We start from the raw sequence: 21895 nt of genomic DNA on the forward strand, positions 1-21895 counted from the left end.
TTAGCGTATATCACAGTCACTTATTATAAAAATCAGAGAGAAATAATACATTACCCACACATCTCTGAACACATTTTGAGACACCCACACATTGCTACAAACATGATAATATTAACTAACTGCATAATCAATTTAAACCTTAATCCATGTTTTACATTCATATTTACTCATTTGCAAACCACAGAGGTAAAAGCAAAAAAAAATTGCCTGTTTAAGCCACAACAGCTGATTATCATTCAACATATAAATGAAGTCACAGCCATGCTGCTGAATGTGTCTCCAACTGTGAAGAGTGTCTCCGTGTTTTATTTATGCATGAGTGTGCTCACATGCACTTTGTTGCACGTTAATTTCACCATCTGCAATGACCCACCTGCTGAGAATATCCTCTAAACATGGGGTTTATGGCTTTGATCCCCTGGAACAAGTTGGTTGGGACCACGTAGGAGGGTCTGCAAAGTGACAAAACACAGCCTGTTTAACAAGACAAGTAGTACAACTTATTGCAATGAAGTCTTGTGTGATGTAGAATTTGAAATCAAGACTGGCGGCTACAGAGAGACCAACTCAGGTTTGGCTGTGGATGCTGAGTTTAACAGCAAAGTTAGAGTACAGTTGCTCTGGAGTCACATTCTAAAGATGAGAAAAAGATGAAAGTGACCACTGAATTATGAAATCAACTGTGGCTTGTGGGCTAGTGTGCTTATAGTCTGGAGTGATCCAAACAACAACTAAACTAGAAAAGTCAATTTAATAGAGTGCAGATTTCTCACAGGCAACAAATGGTGAAGCACCCACTGCAATGCCACCACAAGTGCCAGATTTCTTGAAAATACGTTCTGAATTAGGTGAGTTACAGTTTATTTTTGTGGTGTGGTCTGCATCTCTCATTTGTTTACAGTTGGACCTTGAACACTCCAATTTGGCAACCATGCAGATGCATAGTAGCATGATACAGCATCGGCTACTGAGGAACAGAAGCTGGCAGGATTTATTCATCTTGTATCGTGCCTAACTTTAGTTGATCATAATATATCAGGTATGGAATTAATCTGCAGATGATCTGGTTAAAGATCAAACCAAACTTTTGAATGGATGTCAGTTTTTGAGCAATGACAAAGGACAAAATGTGGCCTGAAGCAGACGAGGTAAACAAGTTGTTGTCGACTTGCGGCTCCTACCATAAGAGGAGTGAAGAGTCAGCATTTGTATAAAACAGAGCAGTGAATAAAACTTTTTTTTTAAAAATTGAATGTCACCACAACCATAAGAGGTCCTTCAGCATAAAACCATAAATGTGCACAAAAAAATGTCAGCCTGTTGTCTGTGACATCAGCTGCAGACAAGGTCCAGCTCCCGTGATCACACACACTTGCACATGACCAATTGCACGATCAATAAAAGGTTACAAACACCTACCTGTTCTTGTGCCACAGGTCTGACACTAGTTTCTGGTAGCTTTTGCAGAGTGCAGGCTTCTTGTCCGTCCTCACCATGCCGCCACATTCAAGAAAGAATTGTGTCAAGGGCGGGCTGCGGTGGAAAGAGGGATAAATATATCATATGTGGGCACCAAACAAGCTTTTACTGAATATCCGTCCCTTAACAGATTGATCACTATTACCATAAAGCTTGCAATGCACTGACTTATTCTCAAAAACCTGTATATAATCCTCAATAAGTCCAAGAGTAGCAGATATAATTCAGAGAAGTACAACATGATGTAATTTATGATCCATTATGCCTTCAGACGACTGTTCTTAAGCATGTTTTTGCTATTACATTCATAAAGGTCACACAAAGTAGAAAATAAGAAAAAGGAAAGGGAATCCAGAGACGTCCAAGATGGTATTTGTACATAATTCTGTCTTCTGCCTGTATTTTTGATTTATTTTGTTTCATTTAAGTCATATTTCACTTGTAGAGCAATATCACAAATTCCCAGGGGTACTGAAAACACCACATGCAGCTGAGAGTTGAAGGACATCGGAAATAGCTGAGAAGAAAAACAGCTGAGGGGATTTTACTTGATGGATACAGAGTGGACAGGAATTTGCAAGAAAGAGACAAACTACAGAATGAATTAAGCATGGAGTGTTCCCTTCCCTTGGCAGGGAAAAGGTCCTTCGAACTGAATAATGACCCGACAGTAACTGGAAGAAGTAGCGCTCACACAAACAGACATCAAAGGAAAGTTTCAGAAAAAGGTCCCTCCTTCCGCAGCTGTGTGACTCAGTTCCTCCTATTTTTGGAATGTGATTTAGATTGCAAATTTTGACCCACATCTTTTCCCATTTTGACGTGTATTCAGACTAGGCATCATCAGTTTAATTTAAAACCGTGCCAGCGTCTGGGTAGTTAGTATTACAAAGGAGAAAGGGGTTTGCTATGCTTTGCTGTTCTGTGAAAAATAAAATAAAAAGTAAGAGGTACAATATAAGTAATAACACAGTTTCAGGCTCTGCAGTGGCACCCTCACTTAAGTGACCACACCAACAACCCAATCACAAAAAATGAACCAGAAGCATTGGCTATGCAATAAACGATAAAACAAATGCGGCAGACCGGGGGAGAAACAGTAAAAAGAGACGCATAAAAGACATGGTGGGAAAAGAAAAGGAACAGAGGAGAAAAAGGAAGAGAAGAGATTGGGAAAGAGTTGGTGTTCATTTGTAACAGAAGACCCTACAGGGAACTACAAAAAGCCATTTCTGCCGTCTCAAATGGTGCACTGCAGCAATTTTCACTCAGCCGTCACTCTCCCAAATGAGCATAGCTACGGTCCTTTTTTCACAGACAACAAGAACCAAGCAGGCGATGAATAAAGCAGCAAATGGCTTCTGAATAGAAGCGTGGTGAAAGTCTGAGTGTTGAGTGGAAAGTAACATGAAGAAACCGCAAAGGGCACGTAATCACTGTCAGAGAGGTGCTGTGGAGCAGAGAGGGTGTATGTGGGGACAGACAGCAGGTTAACAGAGGTCTCACCAGTTGGACAGGGCCTGGAGGGCAGCATTCATGTAGCAGGTGTTGCCTATGTTCTTCAGTCCCGTCAGGCCTGAGGGAGACAGCAGAACACACCGGGGAAATTAAAACAAGCCACTCATCAAAGGCTTGTAAATTTTGATGGCAGCCACAAGCCTCTACATTGTTAAGGAGGCCCTATTCCATTTCTAAGATTAATATTTTACAGCAGAAGAAGTGGCTACCTGGTGGATCTTAAATCAGCTACTGTGGCCAATTGAGCCCTCTTAAGTCCAACCCCCTTTCCATTCTGTGCATCAATTACAGTTAAGCAAGCTTGGAACCCCGGTCAACGTTCTCCTCTCCTGTTTCCTGTCGTTAGATATGCTATGTGCTAGGCCCGTCTATGTTAAAAAGAAAGAGATGGTTAAAAGGCATTGCCTGGGAACCTGTAAAAGCACAGGAAACAGTTGACAGAGGTTCCAAGCCTGCTCAACTGTTATTGGAGCACAGACCAAAAAGGGGACTGACATGGGAAGGGTAAATTGACTAAAATCCTGTTTTTCTAACAAAAGCAGAAATGTTTACTTCTCCTTAAACAAGGGTTTGTAGCATCTAATCTACCCCCACCATTCATAAGCAAGTTTTAAAGTTATAAGAGCCTTTTTTCCCGACAATTTCCAAGCAAATCTATGACATTTATTTGCAATGGACATTTGAAATAATTACATCCTCGGAAAGTGTAACTCAAACTGAATCTAAAAACATGTTAACTGCATCTGTAATTTCAGATTTAGAGACACTCTGTTTTTTTTCTCCCCCTTCCGATCTGATTCTGATATCTGAATTTGGGTATCTGCCGATACGATACTGATACTATGTATTTATACTGATACACAACAAGTTCCTGTCTTGTTTTTCTGTGCTTTTTTCTGAGTTTCAAGACTAAAATATCTCCAAACTAAAGACATATTGATTTAGCCAGCTATTACTAGGGATGAGATCAATCCCAGCTATACATTTGACTGAGTAATGACTCTGCAAATTGCAGCAATCAAGTTGGAGAAGCTCAACTGCCTCCATGTTGACCGTGTTGATAAGCAAGTCAAATCAGTCAAACCTCCAAAACTAACTTCCTGTTGTTTTTAACTGCATCTGTCCACTTCACCTCATGCCTCACGTCTCTCCCTGCACACCCCACCTACAACTCTTGTTTACGTCCCTGGAGAGGCACGCCTCACAGCATAAAAACCCCTGATCTTTTAGTGATCAGCTTAATCTGTGGACGACATCGCTCTCACGCAGCTTGTTTACTCCACCTCCTGATCATATGATCTGTATTTGTGATAAAAATAACGAAGGCAGTGACTGGCGCCAACACCTGAGCTGCACCACATGAGCACCAAACATAACATATGCCATTCGGTGGGGCCTGTGTGTGTCTCACAGCACTGAGTGAAAACAGTATTTGCATTGGCGACTCCAGTGGGACTGAAACACTCACCACTTTAGTGTTAGTGCTGGGCTCAACCCACTGAACTACACAGGAGTGGCCTGTAGTCATGCTCAGGGACCGTGTGTGGCTCTCTGTTGCCTCTAGTTTCTGTGGTGTGTGTGGCACCATGAGTGTTAGTTAGCTCTCATCGGCAACTTCATCTGACAAAACTGTTCACAGTTCACAGTCATGTGCAAATTGCTGGCTGGTTTGTTTTGTTTGTCTTTCGAGTGATGTTTTGGATGGTGGCTATAGTCTCTGTGGTGTGTTCAAGTACAACTTTTAACAGAAGACTTGAGGCAGAGTGAGGCAACACATCAGACAGTGTACATCAGCCCTTGTACTTTGAAGTCTGCTTGGTGTATCAGGGTCTTTAAAAACACTCATCCTGCCATTTATTGCTCTTACTAATTCAAATCATAACCTGTGCTTTGAACTAAACCAACTGCTCATTACAGAGCTCCTGTGTTTGAGGTTTAACCTCAAATCATCCATGCAATGTTGAGTTCTTTAATTTTGTCATACTTGGATTAAGAGATGATAAAAATTAATAAAATTTTAGTCACCTCACTGACTTCAAAAGTACATCATTTCAGTTATTAAAATTATAATCTTGGCAAAAATGTGTCTACTGCAGCAACACTATAACTATAAATTAAACAACTTTGCATGACTGTATTTAAGTTTGCATTCTCGTATGTGTTTGTTGTCCTTATAGTTGATATTTGTGGGAACAACTAGCATTTTGTTAAAGGGATAGCATGTGTTATTTGATGTGGGGTTATATGAGGTACTTATCGATATTTGAGGTCTATTACTACAATTAGTTTGCCATACTGCTATGGACAGGCTCAGCAACAAAAGGTATTTTAGCCACTTAAAAAAGGTCAACCTAAAAAAAAAAATCAATACCAGTGTAAGTGTACAGTATAATATCATATTTTCACTGCTTTGGCTCCTTTTCTAGAGGAAAGGAAAGACAGGAAAAATTAGTCATCTGACCGTACAGAACGTGGGAGTTGCTGGTCTACTATTGTCTTAATTGGTTAGTTTGTGAAATTGTGTGACTTCAATAAATCTGAACTATCCTTTTAAAACACCAAAGTCACACAATAATACAAACAAACTAATCGATTGAGGCAGCGGTTCACCAGCAACTCCCGTGTTCTATGCAGTTAAATTACTGATTTCGCCTATGGAGTTCGGTTGGTTTGGAAGGAGTGATATTTGACTTATATAATGGTGGTTTCCAGATTTAAACTGTTTTTTAAGTGACTAAAATATATTTTGCTGCTGACCCTGTACATAGCAGTGCATTGCTTAGCTTTTGTGCTGGTGCCCCTCTCTGCTTTTCTTTACTGGGGGCATGCCGACCTCCATCTACTGCAGGTAATACACTGACTGTAGATAAGTACCTTACACAACCCCATCTCAAATAATACTACACTGCTCTGTAACAAACAGTGCCTCTACTGATCAAATGCAATCATGTATGCCATTAATTTAGTGGAGAACTCACCTCTGGCACGCAGGTCATCCTCCTCCTCTGTCTCCATGTCCAGGTCTTCACAGCCTCCATTAGGGGGCACTCTCAGAGAGGTTGGGCTCTCAGGGGCCCTGCTGTTATCCTGGAGCAACAGCACAGCAGACACACATAGATCTCATCATAAAACTCTTATCTAGTAAATGAATAACAGCAAACAATGTGACAGTTCAACCATCTCTCAGGATAGACTGGTGGAAAGTGTTATCATGCAGCTCTGCCAGTATGACAGGAGAGAACATAGTTATATAACTAAACAATTATGTAGTAAACATGCAATGTAAACCCATCTATCCAAACAACATACACCTACAAAAGCAAAACTTACATTTAATCTATACTCAGGAATGTGAATTTATTTTATTTTTTTCATGACTTGCTATTGTTAAATATTAAACCTGCTTTTTGCAGGCATGGCTAAATAAAACATGACGATACTGGCATGAGGGGAACCTGGCTCGTACCTGACCAGCATTCTGTGGAGAGGGGAGGGGTTTGCTGTTGGCGTGGGGAGAGTGAGGGCCTAGTTTACGCTCCAGGAAAACCTCCTTGCCGCAGGCATAGCACCACACTCGCAGCGTGGTCAGGTTCACGGTGAGGTTGTGCCTTGTCTCCTGCACACAAAGTTGCGAAAGAAAATAAAACATTTTGTGAACAGACATATCAGACAGTATAAACAAAGTGAAACAAGAAGACAGTGTTAATAATTATCTAAGAGCAGCTGATAAAGAACATGTGCACTTTCTTATCAACAAGATGCTTCTTTATATTCAGCATAATCTCCCAACTGACATCTCATTAGACAATCAACACTGCCTTTGCTCTTACATAACAAATGTAGGTGTGCCTGCTGGCAGCTGGCCTGCCTAATCTATGGTGCACACACACTAAACTTTATTATGGGAGATTCTGGCACACCTAACAGTGCAACAGAACAAAATGTTTTCCATCAACCATTATGCAAGTTTTTATCCTCCCACATTCAGTCCCATTAATAACAATCAGGGTTCAACATTAACCATAACCATGGGTGATATAGCCTTAAAATTATATCATGATATTTCAAGGATATTTAGAATAACAATATTTATGACAATATAGAAAAAAATACTCAACAAAGTTTTATCATTGATTGCAGCTTACAGGCAGCAGCATTTATTAGTGCAAACAAAATGAAAGGCATTTTCCATCCTTCTTTTCCAATGAGAAACTGTTATTGATGACAGTCCCTTAACCTTGTAACTCTTCAGGAGCCTGAACAATATTATCACCTCATGAAACTGGCCTCAAATTTTGCAGCAGCAATCCAAACAAACCTTCAGTTAAACATTCAATGTTTACAAGAATAAAATAAAAATGGTACCTTGCATCTTTTTTTTTATATTACCATCAAATGAAGTAGAAATCAGTGCTCAAACTGTTGCAATGCCTCTAATTTCTTGTGTAAACATAAAATGGATATACCATGAAATGAGGTAAGTTAGAATTTCAGTGATGGAACAGTACAAGTAAATGCTTAAAGGCCAAGATGCACTAAAAGCTTCAATTAAATTCAAAAGCTTCTGTGGCACACTGTACAATCCCAACACCACAGAACCAGCAGTATTTTGGGAAAAGGTCGCTATTTATATACATCTTTTTATTTCTTTATTATTATAATTGTTAAAAAAATATATATTTCTTTATAAAATACTGTCCTCTGAGAGGAAAGTGCTCATATTTTTTCAGGTCAATCTATATAATGACTAAACAGTGCCCAATATTACATATATATTACATGAGTTTCACTCAGTTTACATCAGAGAGGATGCTCGTTTTTTTACTGGAACTAGCACCTTCAGGAAACACAACATTTTGTGGACAACACAAGTGTCACAGTTAAGGAAGGCTGTGTTAAGTTGTGTTAAATTGTCTTTTCTGTGTTGCTCTTACAAGTTTATATTTGGGCCACCAAAAACGGCTCAATTAATTTAGGGGTTTGTTGGCCTGTGCTTCAAAATATTAGCATCCATCCATGATATCCATGATCTATTACTATGGTCTAGCGTATATCACTGACAGGATGAAAATTTTATGTTATACAAGGTCAGCATTAATGATAATATTAATTAAGTAGTTAAAAAAATAAATAAATGTGCAATCAAAAAACTGACTAACAGGGAAAACAATTTTACTCAAATTTTAGTTTATTTCTTACTGTTCACTTCTCATGCCATGTGCATTTTTGGGGGTGCAGGGGGATTGCTTTTAATTTTACAGGAAAGCTGAAGATATGACAATAAAGGGGGAGAGAGAGTTGGGGAATGCAAGCAAAGCAAAGGACTGAACAAATGGTCGCTGCAGAGGCCTAAGTTCATTAGGCAAATGCTCCAGCAACTGAGCTACCAGGTCACCACCTATCAATATTTTTATTTGACCTTTTCAAAAAGTATATTTCTGAGAAGCAGCTTTTCAACACAAGCACTCACTTACTCCCCCTATGAGATTTCTTGTGAGTAAACAAAATTAACCTCCTTACCCTCCCAACTATATAAAGACAAGACTTAAGATAACACTATGTTTAACAATTTATTTCCAATAAGTCGGACACCAGTTCTGAGCTGAACATCTCATGTTACAGATCTGGTATTGTAGAGTCACAGTGAGGGTTGTTGCAGCAGGGCAGATTTTTACTGCTGTGGAAACATGGCCGAGTTCTGCTGACCCACTGCTGCTCTGACAAACTCCAGCAGCCTGGCAGGTCGACAGGAGACTGAACGTGAGCAGCAGCCGACCAGCAGACCCTGCATTATTCATCAGGGCTGCATTAGCCTTCACACAGTGGGCCAGAGCAGGGCTGGCAGAGGGGACACACCAGACTGAGCAAGGCCATGAAACTCCCCAGCTTAAATAATTTATGAAGGAAAGTAGACCAGGTAGGGCACTAATAACAAGCTGGATTTATACGACTTAGAAGATGTTTTACCAGCCTCCATAATGTTTTCTAACTTTCAAATTGAAAGTATCTTTAAAAAAATACTGTATTCAAGCTAAACAAGTCCTCAGTGCTCCTTCTGCGCACACAGAATAATACTTGAGAGAGATGAAGATGAAAACCTGTCCAAGCATGTCAGCAACTCATATCATCCTCACAAATACTTGTCCAAAATAAGCACTGCATTTAGTTTGTTGTAGCACCAGCTTAGGCTCTGCATCAGTGTGTGATTTTCTAATCAAGAGGCATGCTGGGTCTGGTTTTGTCTGCAAAATAACATCAAGTCTTCTCTCCAGCCCTCAGTGTTCAAGACACTACTAACCAAAATCAGTAAGGAATAAGAAATGTCTGTTCAAGACTGTTCAAGAAAAAATCTGTGCCTTGTTGCATAAACTACCTTAAGTTTCCTCAAGTCATCACTGATGCTTTAATATATAACCTACATAAGTTAATGACACCATCTGCAAGAAGATCGACTTGAAATCAATTCTCCATGAAATTCAGATGGAATAAGTCTGCATTTACATTTTTCTAGCAAGAGCTACCGTGAAGTGAAAAAGTTACAGTGGCATGAAAAAGAAGCAGGAGAAGATTTTTACTCATATATTTTTTTTCCTGTTATCTTTTGCAGCTATTGAGGTGGAAACACCACCACTTCTGTCCACAGGGGACTCTAAAATCAACAAAATATTTAAGTTCCTTGACGTACCTTCAAGTTTGTCCCTTAAGCAAATTATTTCCCTTCACTAACTGCTCCACTACTCCACTAAGGCTTAGGAGTGTTGTAAAAAGCTCCTTAGGTTGTTTCCTTGCCTGTGTGCTTAGACTAAAGCTATTTACTGTGATCAGCACATGCAATTCAGTTACCATGGTTACACTTCACTCACATCCTCATCCTTTAACATTACTTGACAGCACTGTAGTCAGTGTTAGCTAGCTTAGCCAAAATTGACAACAAGGAAAACACATAAAGAAAAAGAAAGCCAGACTGGTCAGAAGATGAGAATGTCATTCTCTGCTTAGAATATGGACAACACAAACACATAATCCAAATTAAATTCAATCCAGCCATAACAAATACACACAAGCAGAAGATGTGGCAAGAAGTAATCAAGAAAATCAATGTGATATGAATCATAGATTAAGTCAAGAAGAAATATGAAAATATTAATGTGACAGCAAGAATAGACATTGACAGGAGTTTAAAAAAAAACAGGTGAGTTTCAATAAAATTATATCCCTAATGTTACTATTTGAGACAGTTATGTTAACATTAGGCTACCTAGTTACTGAGTTGCACAGTACAGTCAAATCTATTTTGTCTAACAAAGTTGTGCATCGCTCAGTGTCCAGTGGGTTTTCTCTGTCCCAAGAAGTGATTCTTGGTATCTCCTCCCTCACTGTCTAATTTTCTCCTCCACTGTCTATTTTTGCTTGGAATCTTCTGTGGAAAATGGTTACTAGTTCTAGAAATGCATAAGGGGATACTTAAACCTACAACAAAGAGTTTTTAACTAGTTGTAAAACAGTCTCAATTTAATACTGGTGCCTCTACATGACCAACATTAGCAAATGAGACCAGTCAAAAGAAGACTGGCTATGTCTATATAGTTATTCTTAATGGTTGCCACTGGGTCGGATTCTCCTTGAAATCAAATGAAACTATGAAATGTTCACATTTTCCCTGCCAAAGTCACACTAATGAGTAGTGCATTAGCCAGTTGAAAGGAAGTAGGAGGAGACTTTTTTAGGTCATTTTTATTTTTGATGTTATATTTTGTGGTTATCACAGTGGAAAAACAGCTTTTGTCTACAGGGGCCTCCAAAATCAACACCATATGAAATGTTCCTCATTGTAGCTTAAGGTAAAGCTAAAGGCAAACACTTAGAGATCAAAGGGGTTTCCCTCACAACGTCCTAAGAAAAATCATTTCAATGATTTTATGCAACTGCACTTTTCCTCAGATGGAAATTTAAGGGCAACCTTAGCCTATGTGGTTTCATGCAGCCAGGCCCTGTTATTTTACAAAGAGTACTGGTAGCCCAAAAGCAACTGTACAGCTGTGGTATCTTTCCAATTCTTTATCCGCAATTTGAAGAAGGATTTCCAAAGTTTGGATTTGCTTCAGAAGTCATTCCTGGTATATAATGATGTTTGAAATATGATCTACGTGTAAATACTAATTATGTGTCCCATTTGGTTACCTAAAATACACACAGAAGTGAAGCGTCAACTTCAGAAATTAGCTGATCTAGCCATAACTCCTAACTCAACACTTTGAGACAGTCACTCATATTTACTGACTAGCAGAGGCCCTCATTCCCACATACTACTACATCTAATCTGATCCAAGAGCAGTCTTTCTCATTGCATAGTCAAAAGATCCACCCCTTGGGGCCTCAAAGCACTAATTAAGCATGGCCTTCTTTCTTACAAGATTTAAAGATGGCTTCCACTGAATAAACACAAAAAGCAGCTGGCGAGCTACACAGACAGATGTCCTGGATAAGTGGGTGGATATAAAGTCCACTGGTGATATAATTTAAAAATCAGTCAGCTAATATTACATCTTTCTGCCAACGTGCCCTGCATCCAAAATCTGTCTTTCATCTGGATGGAGAGCTCTACTTCTGAAGAGGTTTGCACTTGAACAGGCCCTCTCTGGACAATGCTTTGAGCAGCTATGCGGATAGCAACGTACAGAGCAAATTACATGTTTGCTTTCATACTCCTCCTTCTTGCCTTCTAACCCTACTTGGCCCTGGCGTGCTGGAAGAAAAGCCTTAGTCAACACTGGGAACACCAGAGGCTGAGTAAAGCCTCAGAGCAGCCAGGAGGGACAGATACTGTAACCATGGAGCTGACAGTGCTACTGAATATCCCCCATGTCCCGAAGGAATGGCAATTAATAATGGATGATCCGCGGCTGAAACTGCACTGAATGTGGAGGAGTAGGCAGACAGAGCTGCCTTGATGGTTTTAACAATTCGTGCACTTCAAAAGCTAAAAGATTCACGTGCTGGCTCTTAGATCGTGTAGAGAAAAAAAGTTAAAAATAAAATAGTGCTGCAGGCAGTTTTATTCCAAGTCATGGTTCCTGGGACTCTGAAGTGGTATTCCTCTCCTGTCCGGCCATCTGGTGCCTCCTTTGCTTCCCTACTGACTCTTGGTGCATCTTTTTTCAATTCAACATCACAGTCAAGACTTCAAAGATTTCCTGCATCTTTTCTATGCATTCATTAGTATTTCCCTGCTGAAAGGCATCAGTAAGGTTGAGATGTCTCACCTGCGAGTGCACAGTGCTGTGGTCAGTATGGGATTCTCCACAGCCTACATATGCACAGCCATTCTGTAGAGGAAAACAAACAGAAGAACCAGACACCAGGGGGTTAAACATAAAACAGAAATTACATGTTTCTGGTGACAAAGTGTTTGGATGTTGTATTTCAAACCATCAAATAAACAAACTTGTCTTTCCTGGTGAGCACTGTCTTACCTCCAAACACGCCCACAAATTTGGTCCTCCAACTTTACAGTCTTGGCATTGGCCCTAGAAAAACATGAAGATGCTCAGGTTAGAGTCAAATGTTCTAAATTGACGATAATTAAGACTGCAGCAAAGTTCAAAAATAGACAGGAACATTCGGCTTTTAAATTCCAACTGGGCAAAATTATTTAAAAACAGGTTATTCAAGGTTTTTGCCATGTTACTAGGCTACACAAGGTCTTAAAAGTCTTTAATTAGACTTTTAAGACCTTTTTGGTACAATGTAATTTTATTCCTGTTTCAAGATCATAGCTGCCAAATTATGAAAGTATGATGACAACAATCAATCACATCAATGCAACCTAGACCCAAATACACAGTATAAAAAAAGTTGAATAGATTAACTAATGTATTCATTTAAGTATTCATTTATTTACGTTTCATTCAAATTGAGACTTGCTACAAAGCCCACACAGAATCTGCAACCACAGACACCTCTGCAGACTTAAAACTAATAGAGAAGCTGCTTTCAAAACACAGACTGTTATAAAGCACCTTACCAGTTGTTTATTAATGTGTTTCTTTGTATATGCCTTGAATTGGTAGATGGGGGACAAATGATTAAAAGTTAATGGTTTTTTGAATTCACTTTGGCTCTCTTTGCTCCGTGTTGAACCTTGCATCTTAGTAGCCATCTGTCCTACATTTTAAGCTGGTTGGCTTTTCCAACAAATGTTAACACTTTTTTTGGACTGCTGGTGATGAAATACAATCTCAAATTTAAAGGCTCTGCTAAGTGAGGCACATTTTCATTCTAACTTTCAAGCTTCTGAAGCTAGCAGAAAGTGACAACAGGCCTGATGGTGCTGACTGAAACTACATGCAAAAGTATTAAACAGCCTCCTGTGCACACAATCATACTTTTAGTTTATAGCTGTGTAACATCTCCCAGCAGTCAGGATTAAAGATAAAAACATGAATGCAAAGCATTTCAATTATTTTCATGACATGCAGATAACCTGATAATAAAGGAACAGTTCACCCCAAAATCAAAAATTAATATATTTCCTCTTGCCTGTAGAGCTATTTAATCATCTGTATTGTTTCAGTGTGTGTTGCAGAGTTTTGGAGATATCAGCCAGTAAGATGTCTGCCTTCTCTCCAATATAATGGAACTAGATAGTACTCGAATTATGGTGCTCAAGGCTTTGAAAAACTCAACAGCAATGTCTCTTTACATAAATCATGACCCAGTTCCTCAAGATAATCCACAGATCTTGCTGTGAACATTTTCATGTAGGAACTGCACTACACCTGCCAACCACATCACTGCACTAGCTAGCTCAGTGAGGCTAATGCTACTGCCGAGCCAAGGCCATAAATATTTACATGTCACAATGCCACAGGCACGGGTCTCTCATCCATGAGTGAGATGCACACTTCCTTCTGTGCAGTGATATGGTTTCAGGGTGTACTATGGTAGAAAGACAATAGTTCCTAAATGAAACTGTTCACAGCAAGGTCTGTGGATTATCTTGAGTAACCGAGTCATGATCGCTGGAAAGAGATATTGCAGTTGAGTTTTTCACATGTATTTTATTGGTGCTTTGAGTTGAGTGCCATCTACTTCCATTATATTAGAGAAAAAAAAGCCGTGGTAAGTTATGAGAAGGACAGTGAACAGGGTGATGATGGACGTTCACTTACATGGGATTTCTGAATGAGTTCCTCCTTGGTGATCTCCCCCACACAGTCCAGGTGGGGGCAGTCACAGCTGGACGCCGGCGGCATCACTTACAGACAGGTCTGAGAGGGACAGAAAGACACAGACAGATGTAAATGAACATCCAGTATTGTACTTGCAGTTTAAGTGAGGTGACTCTTTCAGTTCCTATTTATAAGACAATGCAGGACTTCTTGTTATAAAAGAATATTTATCGACCACAAGTCTAGTCCGTGTAATAGGAGATATATGCAAAGAACAGCACAGAGGACAAGTAAAACAGTCGGGCTAATGTAACCTGAGTCAACACCACACAATGTGAGTTTTATTCCATGCCTTCATGACTACAAATTCCTCTTATTATCAACCACTGACACACCAAGCAGCACATCATGCCACAGCTGTCAACAACTCATGTGGAACAATCAGCGTCTGAATGGCATTGCCATAAATGATAGTGCTGATGTTGCAGAAAAAAACAATCATAAGTTGAACAAATCTTCTGAAAATAAATGATTCAATTCACCAAAGCTCAACCAATAAACCTAAAAACTTGCTCATGTTCATGTTAGATACAAAAGGATGGCCTAGTCTGAGACGGGCTCAAAAAATGTGCATGAACATGGGTCGTGTGCATAAACACCACAACTGACAGCTGCAGCTCGAATGGATGATACCTCTGCAACAGCGGGAGACCTGCAGCTGCAGAGGCAACATATAAGAAGTAGTCCATGTGACAGGGGTGAAGGAGAAATGAGGAGAAATGAGGGAGTGACAATGAGCTTTAATCCCAGTTCTGAATCTAAACCCAAGCATGTAAGAGGGCCCCAAAAGAAACCACCATCCTGAATGTTACAGCTGCAGTGATTAACCATTTAGTTGCCACTTATTTTGATAATCAATTAACCATTTTGAGTAATTCTTTTAAGGTCAAAATTCTCAAATTTCAGCTTCTTAAATGTGAATATTTTCTGGTTTCTTTACTTCTCTATGACAGTAAACCGAATAGGGCTACAACCAACAGTTATTTTCATTATGGTCAATCTGTTGATTATTTTCTCAATTAATCATTTATTAATCAATTAGTGGTATAAAATGCCACAAAATGTTGAAAAATTATCAATATTTTTCAAAGCCCACTCACTGTCTTCTTTATGTAAAAAATATACAAAGATATTTAGTTAACTGTTATAACAGAACTAAAGAAACCATAATATATCCACATTTGAGAAGCTGAAATAAGAGGATTTGTATATTTTTTATTAAAAAGACTGAACTGACTCAAAATGATTACCAAAATAGTTGCAGATTAATTTAATAATTGATTAATAATAGATAAATAGTTGCAGCGCTCAAACTTAATATCTTTGGGTTGTGAACAAAACAAGACACCTTAGGTTTGGGAAGTTTCTGATCACGTTCTGCCATGTGTGCAGGTTCATCTACTAACTATCAACTACATTACACGATAATTAATCAGTGAACCTAAAATTATGATTATAAACTATGTGCTGACAGTCAACACTCCGTCAGTTGAGATGATGAGTGGCAGAAATGTTGAGGAATCAAAACACCAAACCACAAAACTAATGTTCTCATTAACTCTGGCTAGCAGTCCATTTTATACTTTTATATACACAAAGAGAGAGCAAGATTGCCTCTTTTGGTCCACAAAAGGCTGTTTCTGGGCCAGTGCCCTCTGCAAGAACAATACACTTTTCTAGGCAACTCATTTATTATACTAGTACCATTTAAGGATACAATGAACCTCAACTTTTAATAAGAGTCTTTGCAATGGTGCACAAGTTTTATACCCCTACAGGGAAGCTCTATTCATTGTGCTAAATTACATGTCTGTATTTGATTGTCAAGAGGAAGCAATTACAATTCTGATAATGCATTCAAGTCCAGTGTGCAAAATTGTGTTACCTTGTGTTATTTTGTAAGACCACACTGAACAGTTTATATCTAAAGAGGTCACAGGTCTGCTCCCACGGAGGCTGCCATGTTGCTTCGCCATGTTTCTGTAGTAGTCCAGATCAGATAAACCAAACACTGGCTCTAGAGAGGGCCTTACACATATTTGCAACTTTTGTGGCCATTATAGGGTCTTCTACATGCTAGGAAGGGGAGGGTGTCTTTGCAATTTGCAAGCTACCACTAAATGCAACTAAATCCTACACAATGGTCCTTGTGGCATAATGGCAATGAGATTCACCTCAATAATCCTTTTGAATTTGAGATAAAAAAAAAAAAAAATCCTTCAAAACCATCAGATAACTGGGTGCTGGAAGATTTCTAGTGTAGTTTTAAATCAGATGAATTGGAACAAATTTGTTCATGTTTTCCGGTGTCTGTAAAGAGGAAGATCAGCAGCTACCCGCCAAGCCCTGTACAGTGGGGATGACAGAAACCACTGGGGATTTCTATTATCAGGCTCGTTGTGAAGGCTGCAGTCCCATCTCCTCTCTAAACGGAAAAAAGGCTCACGAACTGTGTCAGACAGCCCTTGGGGGAACAGGGGATTCACTTGTAGAGGGGACACTGGTTACATGGGGTCTGTCTATAATGAGTTCTGCATTTGAAAAACATAAATAAATAAATCATAAAGCAAGCTACTATCTGAATGTGAGCGGAAATAATTTCTCTTCATTGATGTCCTAATAATAAATGTCCTTGAATCCTCAAGAGACAAATTATACAAGAAGAGTTTGGTCAATGGTTGATGGTTAATGGTGATCATATATATCTGTCAAAAAACAAAGCACCTTTGAAAATACTGACAATGAATAGGTTAAAATGTAACAAAAGAAAACAGGAGGCAGGAAAGTGAAAGTATTCACTGTGCTGCATAAAATAAATAGCATGATTAAGCATTTAATACCAAGCAGCAAGTTTAGTCCCAGAGTCGCTATAGCCGTCAATATTTTGCTTTTTATTTGTACTGTCTAGATATGTAATAACACTCATAAAAAGAAAGATTACTTATATTGACATTTTTTGGCTGAAAAAGCCTCTTCAGACCTAAACTCTGTAATGTTGTTATCGCTTTAACTCACATCCAACATCCTTGAATGTGTGACCTTTTGCCCATGGTGAGGCTACAAAGTGACGGTAGAGGTTGCACATGACAATGGGGCTTACAAGGAGTGTTTAAGGAAAGTATTAGTGGTATGATGACAGCAGAGCCCAGCCCCAGCCCACAGCTCTACTGTACCGCATGTGATTCAGCACATTTGGACCACACCAACATGGTAAAAACCACGTGCCTTGAGTACCACTGCATACACCAACCTTTTCAGACCTCAGATGCACAACTTTAGTTTGCCAACAAACATACAAGACAGCTGACAAGAGCAACTGTAAGAGGAAAGGCACACAAGAAATCACGTCACCTGAAATTTTTTATGTTCCAGGATGATAAAGTGACTATTTGTGCTGATTTAAGGATCCACAAATGTTGTTTTTTTTGCAGACACAAGACCATAATGTTACTATGCCGTGTAAAGAAGTGCATGCATCATGTATCTGAACAACATGGATAGAAATTACAGATCATATCTTTTCCCCTGTCTTTATAGTAGTATTTTCTGCTGTGATATTCATGATTGGCTTGAATCCAAAATCTTATTCCTCTCCCACTTTACCAGAAATTATATTACATTTGGAATCATAATGGATAAAAACTTAACTTCCGCTAAGTAATTTATTTGTTTTAGGTTAATCATTTATCCATAAATGTAAATGTATTAAGACACAACCTTTATTTGTGTTTTCTGCAAATCTCTTAAGTATATGAAAAAAAAAAACTACTGAACATTAATGAGGCCTTAAAATTAGTAGAAAAAAAATAGTAACATTTTTTCTGTGCTTTATTGGGTTATATCACTCTTTACATTGTATGCTGAATTATATAAAGAGGCTAAAAATAAAAATAAAAGTATCCTGACAACAGGTCAGGTGGGAGATGAGGAGAGCATGAACACGGGAAGAAGCTGATCCTGAGTCATACTCATTCTCAGTTTTGTTCAAGTAAATAACATGTCTTTTTCCTGACATGATCAATGCTCTCTGTGAGTCTATTTGATAATCAAACTGCCTTAAATAAGGTAGAGCTTCTTCATTTTTCATACGTGGGGGTAACCTAATTTATATTTGTGTTATAAGCGCCAATAATTGCCCTGAATTTTGGAAGAATCTATTCCAAAAGTCATAATCAGTAAATTCACTGTGTCTTGAGTAGTAAACCGTCACTATTTAAACTGATAGTACACACCAGGAAAATCGAGTTAGCCGGTGGTTTCACTGTCAAGCCTCCAGCGATTGCTAATAGCTGGTGGAGGAGAAAATCTAACTCTTGCACCATCACAAACCATCCTCACCCTTCCGCTGTCTACACAACCACCATGATTATATATGATTATCAATTGGGTTTAATTCTGCACAAAGAGGTGGTACAGCCAGGGTGGGGCGTTGACCCAAACCAGGCGGTGCACATGAAACCGATGTTGCCAGATTCCGTGTTATCCTATAGTTGACTTAGACAATAAATAACAATCCGCTCAGGTTGCAAGACTGCACAATTAAAAAACTTAAACACAAGAATAGCAGTTTAACATGTAAATCTTCCACAAAGGAGTAACATCCCCCATTACGTTGAAAACGTAACGTTACCTGGCAGCTAATGTTAGCTAGGTGCGTTATAGAGTGCGACATTTTTAATTAACTGGCTCCGAACTTATTTCTGCCAGGTTTACAGTTTACAGGTTCACAATTAATAGCCACTTTCGTATGCTGTAGATAAAGACAGCGTGTGTTACAGATGTGTGAGGCTTTGGCCTTGTTCACTGCTCAAATTGAGCTGTCAAACCCAGGCGAGGCGTTGACAGCGTCACAGGCTGACTAGCAACCTTCCGCTGTTAGCATTAGCTGGCAGTAGCCTGTTGGCGATAATTGGTCATCAAATTAAGCCTTTTCTTTACAACCAAGCCATAAGACTTGTCATAACGTAAAAAAGCTAACGGTGGATAGATTTTTCTACATACAATTATGTAGAGAGTTAAATGATTTGCTTTTGATAACCATCTCGCTAACCTAGTAGTATGCTAACTAATGTTAGCCAGCTAACGTTCCTGTATTACACGATCACCGACTATCCCTCAGTGACTACACCAGTCAGCAGCAGCTAGCTAGCATCCAAAAAAACGGTAGCCACGACTCTTACCTGCACAATGACAAGAAGTGACGTTTCTCAAGTAGATCCAGTTGTTGCTAATGTGTAAGACACAGATTCAGTCGGCATTCAGAGACATATTTCAAAGATCAATCCTTCACATCAACGATAACCGTTCCTGTCCCTCAGCGTGGTTGCTAACGTTACAGCTGACTCCACCCCTTTTCCGGTTTAAAAAAAAAAAGAAGAACCCTCCCCATCCTACTGTAAACATACTTAAATACTAACTACGAATATTTAACAGATTTTCTTCAAAAATATACATAAGTTTTACCCTACCAAGCATATCCTCAAAAATGAAGTAGATTTAAATATTAACTGTGCTTTTTGCACAGCTCAACCAAGTTTTCTGGCATTGTCAGTACTGCAAAAATGTGGAAAGATGTTTGCAAGTGTATTATTGACATTTTGCAGTAGTTTATGAATATGCTATATTCGGAGTCATTGCCTATGACAAAATAAATAAATAAAAATAAATAATAATAATAATAATAATAATAATAATAATAATAATAATAATAATAATAATAATAATAATAATAATATAATTGTAATAATAAACAATGGAGGACAGGGCATTTATCATAAATCTATTAATTATTCTAGCCAAATTCTATGTGCAGAAGTGTACCTTTGATGAGTTTGAACAGTTCATTTAAGAACTATTAAATCTTACTTTAAACAAAATTTAAGGCTATAAATAATCACAATGAGCAATATTATCAGCAATATTAGAATGTATTAACCATTAACTATTAACTAGCATGTCTTGAATATATTCACAGATAGCATTGAAATACAAGCTAATGTTTGACAAGATGTGAGTAGATATGTACAGAATGTCGACATGATTTACATAAAATAGTTAAATAGCTTCTGTAAAAAAAAAAAAAAAAAAAAAAACTTCCTCAATTAATGGTGAGTGACAAGTGACAAAGCAAACAAGTGAAAAGGGGGCCACCTAGTGGTGAAAATCGTAAAGGCAATGTGCAGTAAACCCATCCCAAGCGCCAACTAGCGTGTAATGTGCACTTTGTGACTGTCTAACGGTACAAGAATAACCTCAAAATGTGTTTTATGGGATAAACAATATCATATTAGGACAAGAAATTATTCAGTCTTGGGACTGATATATCCCACCTCCTTTACTTTCAGTGAAACATTTTGATATCAACCTTAGAAATAAGAAATACTTTTGTTATAAATAATAGGCTACTTTTTAAAATAATTGAAACCAAATAAAAGAAATAATATGATGACAAGAATTTTTATCAGACCACAAGTCAAAATGTTGGCCTTTTAAATATGACAGTTGAAATGTTGACTTCTTAAAAAAATAATTGAAAAGCTGTTCCAAAATGCAAGATAATAAATCAGAATTTTAACTTTTTCCATGAAACTTATTAGATTTAAGTCAAAACTTTGATTTGTCGTAATTTTGAGTCATAATTTTGACTTTAATGATTTAAAAGACTTTGAACATGACTTACCCTCTCATAATTTTGATTTTTGTATCCCATAATTTGACTTCAAGTGTGAACATTTTGACTTAGTTGGCCATCACGTTAATTTATTTTTATCAAATCAGTTCAATTAACAAACAAACTTGACTTCCAGACATCATTTATGTTCTTAGTACTTTTATATGTATATACTGTATATTACAAATACAACATTTTTTTTCACAAATGTCTGTACATAATAGTACTGTAGTTTCCTAACCTTTATTTGTTTATCTCTGTTGTCCATCTTAGCTGTTATGCCAATCCCTGCATAAGTACATTTACAGGAAAAAAAAAAAAATGAAATTCCTTGTATATGCACACATATTTTGTCAGTAAAGAGTATTCTTATTCTGATCACTTCTAAAAGCAACAGTGTCTTTATTGGCATGGCATCAATATGTTAAGGGAAATAGGAAATATAAAATGAAAGTGTCATTAAAAATGATATTGGCCTTTATATAGATAAATAACTTAAAATGAAACAAGAAAGAGAGACGAAGTTCCCCTTTTTTCAAAATTACTGTATTTTTATAGAAATAATAAAGCGGATAAATTGTAAATCGAGACTCTTGGAATTTATACATGAATTTAGACGATGTTAATTATAGTATCACCTCTGTCATAACCCTCTCCTTTGTAATACTTGAGAAAGCCGGACGGGGGCGCGGAAACTTCATAAAGACGACAGAGGGCGTGCTTTTATTTTGAAAGTGACGCTGGGTGAGCGCGTGCTGCCGTTGAAGTCCTTCACTCGGCAGCAGCTGAGGTCAGAGCCGGAGGACCGGGTGAACCACCGGGAGAGGAGTCTGTGGAGGAAACCCCCAAATGTACCGGTGATATTATCAATACCTTCAGCCTTTCACATTCAGTCAGAAAGTACTGTCTCGTTTATTCGTTAGACTGTTTTAGTCAAGCCGATTTAACACATTTAGCTAACATTGCGAGACGTTATTAGCCTTGTTAGATAAGTTAG

At 38.2% G+C, this 21895-nt stretch overlaps 1 protein-coding gene across 1 annotated transcript in view; it reads right to left on the reverse strand.

The window, feature by feature from the left end:
* The window catches only part of usp33 (ubiquitin specific peptidase 33), a 31709-nt gene extending 12129 nt beyond the window's left edge, over window positions 1-19580 (reverse strand). The window contains exons 1-9 of the mRNA XM_084732983.1: window positions 19409-19580; window positions 14169-14267; window positions 12471-12524; window positions 12261-12323; window positions 6464-6613; window positions 5976-6084; window positions 2986-3055; window positions 1420-1533; window positions 374-452 (exon numbers count right to left, since the gene is read on the reverse strand). Coding sequence (XP_084589109.1) covers window positions 374-452; window positions 1420-1533; window positions 2986-3055; window positions 5976-6084; window positions 6464-6613; window positions 12261-12323; window positions 12471-12524; window positions 14169-14252 — 723 coding nt within the window. The 5' untranslated portion in view covers window positions 14253-14267; window positions 19409-19580. The remainder of the gene's footprint in view (window positions 1-373; window positions 453-1419; window positions 1534-2985; window positions 3056-5975; window positions 6085-6463; window positions 6614-12260; window positions 12324-12470; window positions 12525-14168; window positions 14268-19408) is intronic.
* Window positions 19581-21895: the final 2315 nt, after the last annotated feature.

The sequence above is a fragment of the Lutjanus erythropterus genome, chromosome 12 (genome assembly GCF_056507025.1).
Source record: "Lutjanus erythropterus isolate fLutEry1 chromosome 12, fLutEry1.hap2, whole genome shotgun sequence".
Classification (NCBI taxonomy): Eukaryota; Metazoa; Chordata; class Actinopteri; order Lutjaniformes; family Lutjanidae; genus Lutjanus; species Lutjanus erythropterus.